Source organism: Orycteropus afer, unplaced genomic scaffold (genome assembly GCF_000298275.1).
Source record: "Orycteropus afer afer isolate SDZICR_OR568_19922 unplaced genomic scaffold, OryAfe1.0 scaffold00061, whole genome shotgun sequence".
NCBI lineage: Eukaryota > Metazoa > Chordata > Mammalia > Tubulidentata > Orycteropodidae > Orycteropus > Orycteropus afer.
Window position 1 is genome coordinate 74,876 of NW_006921648.1, and position 9,569 is coordinate 84,444.

Below are 9,569 nucleotides of genomic sequence, written 5' to 3' on the forward strand. Positions count from 1 at the left end.
TCCCGCCCACAGTGAGCGCCGCGCTGCGCATGCTGGAGGGCCGCGCCAACAAGGAGGCGCAGGACTTCGTCAAGCGGCTGCGCGAGCTGGAGAAGAGCATGGAGGCGGACGCGTGAGCCCGTCCTGCCGCCCGCGCCCGGCCCCTCCTCCCCGAGCCGCCGCCTTGGTGTCCCCGCCTGTGCTGCGTGGTGTGCGTGCTGTGGGTGGACCCCGTGGCTTCCTGCGCCCGTGCCGTGTTGGTGTGGCGTGCTCTGCTAATCCCCGCAGCCCTGCGTGACCTCCCACGGCCCCCCACCCCAATCTGGACGCAGACCCCACGGTGCCAACGCCCCAGCGGCTGCCCTGGGGCAGAACGGGACACCGAGCCACCAGGTGGGTGTTCTCCCCCTTGCCACCTCACACCAGCCAGCGGGGGCGGTGCTTGCCTTTGGCAGGGGTGCTCAAGGCACCCGGGCTGTGTCCTCCAGGGATGCTCTGGACATCATTCTGGGGGTGGGGGTGCTGTTAGCACCAGTGGGAGAGGCCAGGGCCACTACCCAGCATCTTTGGCTAAAGGAGGCGTCCCCCCAACAGTGACCTGCCCCCAGGTCACCAGTGCCACAGCCCCACGCTAGAGGAAGCCCCCAGCAGATCAGAGGTGAAAGGCCTGAGGGCAGAAGCTGGAAGCAGCTGGGGCCCCGGTGGAGGCAGGAGAAGGGGAGTGTCTTTTTCCTGCGCCTCTCACCCTCCAGGTGGAAACAGAGCTCCTGGACCCAGGGAAGGCTTCTGGCAGGGTCATCCCCCGAGGGTGGTGGGCCAGGGCAAGGGGCTCCCCGCCCGCCAAGAAGTGAGGCCGCCTGCACTAACACCTCCTTCCAGCCAGATGCTGGGAGCCCCCACCCTCCCCCAGGGGTGCTCCAGGCTGAGTGCAAAGAAACAGACTCCTACGGGCTCCTTGACTGCCAGCTTTATTGACAGATGGGGCTCCAGGGCAGAAGCCAGGCAGAGCCTTGGCAGAGATCGAGTGGCTGATGTCCCCAAGGGCCGAGACCACCAGACCCGCCTGCTCCCCACTCCCTGCTGCCGCCACCAGAGCGCCTCCCAGTCAGCTGTGCAAAATACACGTCAGTGACCCCTCAGTCTCTCTGCCGCCTCCTGATTCCTTTCCAAACGCCTGGGGTGCTGGCCTCCGCGCCCTTCCCCGACTGCTCCTCCCCCCCCCTCCCCCTCCCCCTCGGTGCAGCTGCTGCCACTGCCCGCTCCGTCCTCAGCTCCCGGCCCCTGCTCCTCGTCCTCGTCACTGTCACCGCTGTCCTGGGCCAGCCTGGAAGGGATAGTGCAGCATGTCCCTGAAGGGATAGCCCCACGCCAGCCTGCCTGGCGCACTCACCCCCAGGGCACGGTCCCAAGGTGCCTACCAGCTGCTCCCATCCCCTCTCGCAAGCCCTCGCTGGGTCACCTCCCCTCCCCCTTCCCCACAGGAAGAACCCATCACCCATTGTGGGGGTGCTCTGGGCCCGGCCCCTCCCCAGGAAGCCCACTTACTGGACGCTGCCCACCGGCCTGTTGGGGTTTGCAAACTCCCGTCCTGAATCCACGTCAAAGGGGTCTGAGCCGGGGAGAAAACGGAGGGCAGTGAGTGCTTATGCCTCGGGCAGGTCCCAGGCGCACCCCGGGGCCAGGGCTCACCGATCTGCTCGTCCTCACAGCCGTTCTTGGCGCTGGTCAGGAACTCTTCCTCAACCTGCAGCACGTCGTCCGGGCCGCTGCAGGCCGCGTACCTGTCCAGGAGCTGGCGGTTCAGGTCCAGGAAGCCCTTCCCCCACTTAAACTTCCGAAGCAAAATGACAGCAAGATCGGAAAAGCCTGGCAGGGCAGGAAACGGGAGAGAGTGCTATGCCCACAGTCCCACTCCTGAGACAGCCCAGATCACTCTCAAGGGCATCGCGGGGAACTGAGAAGGTCCCCTCCCAACACCAAGTCACTCCACACAGCTGGGCCCACTCACCAGCCCCGCCTCCTGCTACTGTCCCCACTGAGTCTCGGGGCTGTCCTGAGAAACACATGTACCATCCCCCCCAAGGCCACCCTGTGGGACCTCCATCCTGAGCCTCTCTCTGGGTGTGAATCTCTAGACACATCGGGTGAGGGGAGCTCGACTGTGCTGCTCTGTAACCCCAGTACTGGCCAGGCCAGCCATCTCTGGGCGAGGCTTTCAAGGGGCAGCTGGGACTGACATCCTGCTCTGCCGGCCTCCGCCCTGTCACTGTGTCCCTTCTCGCGCTCTTCCCGGGGCTGAGTCAGGCCCGGGATGGGGCGCTCACCCAAGATGCAGAAGGTGGCTGCAAAGGCCTCCACGCAGGACAGCTTGCAGGGCCGGCCGTAGTTCACAGGGTTGGCGGCCACCAAGTAGGGCAGCAGCCGCAGGTGACTCCCCCGCATCTTGCCAAACGGTGTCTCGTCCAGTCTGGCCCAGGAGCAGTCGATGACGGCCACCCCTGACTGGGCCACCAGCTGTCTGCCAGGGATGGCATCAGGCTGGGTCGTCAGGACCAGCGCCACCTCAGTGGTGTCCCCAAGGGAGCTATGTCCTTGGAGACTAGCCTTACAGTTCAAGGACCTCATTCCCCGAATCCCCACACGACCCGCCAGGGGGCAAGCGAGCTCCGTCAGTCACTCAAACGCCGCTTGCTGCCGCTCTCCCATAGCCCACGCTCTGCCGCGGGCGCTGGGGGCACCCCAGACACGCGTGTTCCCAGCCCGCGTGCCCCAATGTCTTGGGGTGACGGAAACGAGCAGCAGAAAGCTGCGATTTCCCAAGAGAAATCGCGCGCGGGAGACCCACGGACTCAAGGCGGGTCAGCCTGGGCGGGCGCCAGCCACGGCCCAGCCGGGACGCCCACGCCCAGCCCGCCGCCCCCAGGCCCCCGCGCCTACCTGTCTGCGGGGGACACGTACTGGGAGCCCATGGGGCTGAGCACGAGGCCGCCGAAGCGGTGGCCCAGGCGCAGGCGGCGCACCAGGCCCAGGCGGGCCAGCTTGCGACCGGTACAGCGCCGGGGGTCGCAGTGGCCTAGCTCCCACATGGCCAGCGGGCAGGGCAGCTCCGCCGCGCTCGGGTCGCCTTCATCCCCAGCCTCCTCCGCCTCCACGGACGCTGCGCCGGGACAGACAAGAGGACCGGCTTCAGGTGTGCGCTCCGCCGGCTGGCCCTCGACCTCCGACCCCGACCTGGCGCTCTCTCCAGCGCCCCGCGCTCACCGCGCAACGCGGCGCCGACCTCTTCGGCGAAGGCCTCCAGGGAGCGGCCCGCAGGCCGCCGTGCGCGGCCACCTTCGGCCCCTGGGCCGCGCACCGCCCTCCTGCGCCCCATGGCGTGGAGCAGGCTGCCCCGACGCCGCTGGGCGCGCCGCTTCCTAGTCCGTGGGACGCTCAGCGGCAGTCCGCGCACGCGCTGTGCGTCACTTCCGGTCCCGGCGCTCACAGGACGCGAGCCGCGCACACGTGACGCGCGCCGGCTGCGGAGCGATGGCGGCGGCGGCGCTGGCGCGCTTCCTGCTGCTGCTTGGACTAGCGGCGCGCGGTTAGTGGCCGGGCTCCCCGCTCTGAGACCTTCCGCGTCCCCTCTCACGCCCCCACCCGCCCCGTGTCCCCGGGCTCCGCTCCTCTGGCGCCCGTCACACCTGGGCTTGTCGGCCCAGCCCTCAGCGCCTCGCTTCTCCTAGGGCCGGGATCCGCGGGCGCTGCCAAGATGAAGGTGGTGGAGGAGCCCAACACGTTCGGGTGAGCGGAGTGGCGAGCGGAGTGGCGGGCGGCGCGCAGCGGCGGCCGGCGTCCCACTGCCGACGGACCTTCTCGCTTCCTATAGGCTCAACAACCCGTTCCTGCCCCAGACCAGTCGCCTGCAGCCCAAGAGGGATCCGTCGCCTGTGTCTGGTGAGTGCAGGATCCCGGCCGGCCGGGGTGCGGGGCGAAGCAGGCAGGGAACCAGCTTCGTGCCGTGATGGCGGCCGCCCAGGAGCCCCCTAGCGGGGCACGGTGGACGGGGGCGAGAAGGGCAGCTTTGGCCGAGAGACCCTGCGCGTTCAGGCCGGCGCGCACCTGCAGTCGTTTGGTGACGCATTGGTAGTGAACTTGGCTTTTTCACAGCTGAACGTTTCCTGTCGGCTTCCTTCCCCGGATTTAGTCCCTATTTCCTTTTGCAGAGGCAGTCGTTAGCGGGTGTCTGTCCTTCCAGGTGTATTTCAGTGCTACTCCGTGCATACATTTGCAAGTAGGAAACGTGCAGCGGTTTATTGCACTTTTTGTTTTGTTTTTGGGGAAAAAGAAAAATGATGCTACCCCAGTTGGTGGCTTGAAGCCCTGCACGGTAATGGCCGTGGGTGGTCCTCTTTAATGGCTGCCACTAGTTCCGGGGACGGTCTGCATTCTGGTGCTGTTAGCGTTGGGGTTTACGTGCACTTCCGCGTGTGCGCATTAGGAGGCGCTCGAAGAGCTCGTGCACAGGTGTGAGTGGGGCCCCCAGGCGACCTCCCGGAAGCGCAGGTGCTGCTCGGAGCGTGTGCGTTGTAACGCTGAGTGGGTAGGAAGTGGGAACTGTTGCGGTCCGCTCTGTTAGGGTTGGTGCTGGGGTGCAGGTGAAGGGAACATTGCCCGCAGACACAGTCAGGCTGGTGGCGGGGGCAAACGTTGAGTAATGAAGTGAGTGAAGTCCTAGACCGCCCTGGGGTCGAAAACGGAAAGCAGAGTGTGGGGGACTGATGTTGGGGGCTTGCTGTTTTCGATAGATGGGAGCTCTGGTGGCATAGTGCCTAGGGCACTTGACTGCTAACCAGAAGGCTGGCGGTTCAAACCCACCAGCCACTCCTCGGAAGGTTGGGCAATCTACTTCCTTAGTGATACTGCCTCAGAAACCCAAGGAGAGGTCGCTATGAGTCAGGTCCGGCTCCACGACAGTGTTTGGGGTGTTTTGGGTAGGCGGTCGTAGATTCTCTTCCTTTATCCTATTAACGTGAGGTGACATCGATGGACTTTTCTAATGTCGCATCACCCTCGCGTGTCTGGGACAAAGCTCACTTCCTTGGGGTGTGTCATCCTCTCAGTGTGCCTGTGGACTCAGCCCCGCAGTGCTGCGCCGAGGACTTCTGCATGCCTACTCTTTTTTTTTTTTCCTGTAGGTGTTTTGTTTTTTTTGTTTTCAGTCTTTTCTTTTGGCTGGGAAGATTTTACTCACACATTTATATTTTGTCTATATCCTCTTTTTTTTTTTTTTAATTTGTGATCTTGGTGAAAGTTTATAGAGCAAATTCACTTTCCATACAGCAGGTTACATACACTTTGTCTCATGACATTGACTGTAATCTCCCACAATGCAACAGCTCCCCTCCCATTTCCTCCCCACAATTACCCCTTCCCTGTGCCCTTCCCTCCCTGCACTCCTGCCCTGAGCTGTCTCCCTGTGTGTAAGCAGCCCTTCTATTCTCCCATGATTGTTCTCTCCAAGGAGTGTATCTACCTAACGTAAATGTTCAGCTCATATGCCTTTTGTTTGGCTGGAAACCACAGGAGTGGGTTCATTTCCAGACCTGAAGAGCAGCTAGGGATCATAGTCTCACTGGTTCCGCCAGGCTCTTTCAGACCAGCAAACCTGGTCCCTTTTTTTTTTCTTCAGTTTTGTTCCACATTGTTCTCCCTCTCTATCCAGGATCTCCTACATAGATCTCCCTCTGAGTGGTTGACAGTGGTAGCCGGGCACCATCTAGTTCTGGCCTCATGGTCTTAGAGGCTGAGGATCGCATGGTGTACCAGTTGCTTGGAGTAACTGTTTCTATGCATCTTTGGTTTTCTTCATTCCTCTTTGCTCTGGACGAGGAGAGGCCCATCGATGCATCTAGATGGCTGCTCTGCTGCTGTGTAAAGGCTAGGGAAGGGCTGGGGTCATTTCCTCCGAAGGTGTTTGGTTGGATCCCCAGTGAAGCTTTCTGGTGCAGGACTCTTCTTTTTGGGGAGGTTCCTGATTTGAACTACTCACTTTACAGACTTGTTCAGATCTTCTATTTCTTGAGTCAAAGTAGAAAGCTTATATGTTTCTAGACATTTGTTCATTTCACATAGGTTTATCTTTGACTGTGATTTGGGTGAAAGCACATTCATTTTTTATACAGCAGTTCACATCCGTGGTTTGTTGACTGCAATCCCCATAAAGGAACAGCTTTGACTTCCTCCATGTAGTTACCTCTTCGCTTCTTTCCTAAGCATTCTTGCCCCCTGAGCTGTCTCCCTGTGCAAAACACAGCCCAGGATTGAGCGTTCTAAGGAGTGTATATACCTGGCCTAAGTGTTCACCCTAGATACCTGTCTGTTGTTTGGCTGGAAGCTGACTGAGTGCAATTTCAGGCCTGAAGGGTAACTAAGGACCATAGTCTTGGGGCTTTTACTAGGCTCTATCAGACCAGTAAGTCTAGTCTTTTTTATGATTTTGAGTTTTATTTCACTTTTCTCTCAGCCTATCCAAGATCTCCTGCACTGATCCCTTTCGAGTGGTTGGCAGTGGTAGCTGGGCACCATCTAGTTGTTCTGGTCTTGTGGTCGTACAGGCTGGGGGTCGCGTGGCCCACTAGTCCCTCGGACTAATTGTCTCCAGGCATCTTTGGTTTTCTTCATTGCTCTTTGCTCCAGATGAGGAGAGGCCCATTGGTGCATCTAGATGGCTGCCTGCAAGCTTTCGAGACTCCAGTTGCTACTCACCAAAGTAGGGTGTAGAACGTTTGTGAGTAGTATGTTAAGCCAATTGAACTTGATGTCCTCTGCCCCCAGAGTCCTGAGCCCACAGGTTCAACAACTCGCCCCTTCAGGGTGGTTGACTCTGCCTAACAAGTTAAAACTTTGTCTTGTTAGTTGTATCTGTGTGGACATCCTTACAGCACAAATACATACGTAGAAATACCGTCTGCCAACCTTATATATGGTCGTGGGTATATTCCATTTTGCCTAGACATACCTGATCTTTCAGCCTGACTACCTATGTATCTACCTGTAGATTAATGTTATTATTGATACAGTATTGCGTTGTGTTTATCTTTGTTGTATCTCTTGTGTACCTGTGTCTTCCTTTTCCTTAGTGTTACCGTCGGTAACTCCCTTTTGGTATATTGTCTTTCCCTTCACCCAAATCAGTACTTGTCTTTATCTGTCTAGAAGTATTCCCCCCCCATAACCAACAAAGTTTTCTTCCATATATAAACCTTTCCTTGACTTTTTACAATAGTGAACTAATAAAATATTTGCTCTACTGTGATTGACTTACTTCACTCAGCATAATGTCCCCCAACAGCATCCACATTATGAGATGTTTTGGGTTTCTACATCATTCTTTAGTGCTGCATAGTATTCCATTGTGTATGTATCATAGTTTGGTTATCCATTCTTCTGTTGATGAGCGCTTAGGTTGTCTCCAACTCTTTGCTATTGTGAATAGTACTGTGATAAACATGGGTGTGCATATATCTGTTCTTGTCCTAGCTCTCACTTCTTTAGGATATATACCTAGTAATGGGGTGGCTGCATCAAATGATTATTTCTTTTTCCAGATTTTTAAGGACTCGCCATACTGTTTTCCACATTGGTTGGGTCATTTTGCAGTCCCACTAGCGGTGTCTGAGAGAGTTCCAGTCTCTCCACATCCTCAGCAGCATTTCTTATTTTCTGTCGTTTTGAACTTGGCTATTAGTGCTGGGGTGAGAAGGTATCTCATTGTTGTCTCCTTAATGTCTAATGATCAAAAACATTTCTTTGTGTGTTTTGTTGGCTACCTGAAGACCTTTGGTGAAATGTCTGTTCATGTCTTCTGCCCATTTTCTAATTGGACTGTTTGTCTTTTTCATGTTAAGGTGCTGGAGTTTTCTATACATTTTAGAGATAAGTCCTTTGTCTGATACTGCACTGCCGAATATTTTTTCCCATTCCATAGGTTCCCTTTTTACTCTTCTGGAGAAGTCTTTTGATGCACATGAGAATTTAATTTTTACATGGTCCCAGCCATCTAGTTTATCTTCTGCTGTTGTGCATTTTTGGTTATGTTTGATAATCTATCTATGCCATATATTAGGGCCCCTAAGTTTGCTATTTTTTCTTTGATGCACTTTATAGTTTTAGGTTTCACAGTTAAGTCTTTGATCCATCTGGAGTTAGTTTTTGTGTATACTATGAGGTACGGATCATGTTTCAATTTTCTGCAAATGGATCTCCAGTTTTGCCAGCACCATTTGTTAAAGAGACTCTCTTCCTTGTTTAATGGATTTCAACCCTTTGTCAAAGATCAGCTGACAGAGGTGGGAGAATCTATTTAAGGATTCTCAGTTCTGCTCCACTGCTCTGTCAGTCATTGTACAGTACCAGGCTGTTGGAGGAGGAGTCAGCTGCAGGGATCGGGTGAGGGAGGGAACCCAGGCCACGCCCCACAAGCAGCAAGGCAGGAAAGCAGAGGAAAGGAGATAAAAAGGCCAGGGGGACCAGGACAGAGTGAAGAGGCGGCAGCAGGGATCCAGGTAGTGGAGTTTAGAGGCGTTTCGAAATGCTAAGAAAGACAAACTTGTCTGTCGCCTTGTCCTACTGTGGTGATGTTGCTGTGAGTCTTGAGGCTGTGCCACCGGTGTTTCTGACTCAGCGGGGTGCACATGGTGCACAGGTTTCAGCACAGCTTTGTGGTGGTGATGTTGTGTGTCAGCGTGGCTGGGCCTGGTTCAGTGGCCGGGCAGCTGGTGGTAGTTATTCCCCATGATGAGACTCGCAATCAACTCCATGGTGGGATCCACCACAAGCAGCCGAGTAGCTGCCTTTGGGATGTGGTCTTCCTGTGTATACGGAGAAGCCTGGGGAATGGTTTCAAGCCTATGGCACACTTGGACTGTGTCATTGCTTGGCAGCCTGCTGTGCTCTGCTGACCTCGGGACTTACAATGGACTTAAGTTAATGGCCTGCATGTGGTTTGGTAACATCGGGACTGTGCCCTTTTACTTGTCAACCTTGGGCTTCTCAGCCTCAGCCACCAGCAGCTCTCTGAGTGAAGAAATGCCTCTAGCTCCAATGGGCCAGGAGCAGGAGGCAGAGCTGGACCCCAAGGTTGAGGGGCTTTCACCCAGCCCCTAGAGCCTGAAACTTTGAACTTGGACTTAAAGCCTCCAAACTGTAAGAAAATAAACTCCTGTTTGTTAAGGTCATCCCATTTGTGGTATATTCTTTTTGTGTGTGTGTGTGTGTGTGATTTGGGTGAAAGTTTACAGAGCAAATTAACTTTCCATACAGCAGTTTACACACACGGTGTCTAATGACACTGACAATTTACCCCAATGCAACAGTTCTCCCACTTCCTCCCGATAGCTACCTCTTCCCTGTGTCCATCCCTCCATGCACTCCTGCCCCCTGAGTTATCTCCTTGTGCATAAACAGCCTTTTTTTCTCCCATGATTGTTCTCTCCAAGGAGTGTATCTACCTCGGGTAAATGTTCAGTTCATATGCCTGTCTTTTGTTTGGCTGGAAGCCACAGGTATGGGTTCAATTCCAGACCTGAAGGGCAGCTAGGGGCCATAGT

The 9,569-nt window shown here is 56.0% G+C and overlaps 3 protein-coding genes across 3 annotated transcripts in view; 2 read left to right on the forward strand and 1 right to left on the reverse strand.

Moving 5' to 3' along the window:
* The window catches only part of BAIAP3 (BAI1 associated protein 3), a 7,475-nt gene extending 7,359 nt beyond the window's left edge, over nt 1–116 (forward strand). The window contains exon 31 of the mRNA XM_007939640.1: nt 13–116. Coding sequence (XP_007937831.1) covers nt 13–116 — 104 coding nt within the window. The remainder of the gene's footprint in view (nt 1–12) is intronic.
* A 999-nt stretch (nt 117–1,115) lies between these two features.
* TSR3 (TSR3 ribosome maturation factor) lies at nt 1,116–3,352 on the reverse strand. The gene is given in 7 exon segments (XM_007939508.2): nt 1,116–1,193; nt 1,195–1,303; nt 1,525–1,588; nt 1,669–1,845; nt 2,304–2,497; nt 2,917–3,136; nt 3,241–3,352. Coding segments are annotated over 7 exon segments (954 nt in total).
* A 167-nt stretch (nt 3,353–3,519) lies between these two features.
* The window catches only part of GNPTG (N-acetylglucosamine-1-phosphate transferase subunit gamma), a 19,767-nt gene continuing 13,717 nt past the window's right edge, over nt 3,520–9,569 (forward strand). Inside the window, exons 1-3 of the mRNA XM_007939641.1 lie at nt 3,520–3,562; nt 3,705–3,762; nt 3,848–3,915. Of these exons, the coding sequence (XP_007937832.1) occupies nt 3,731–3,762; nt 3,848–3,915 (100 nt within the window). The 5' untranslated portion in view covers nt 3,520–3,562; nt 3,705–3,730. The remainder of the gene's footprint in view (nt 3,563–3,704; nt 3,763–3,847; nt 3,916–9,569) is intronic.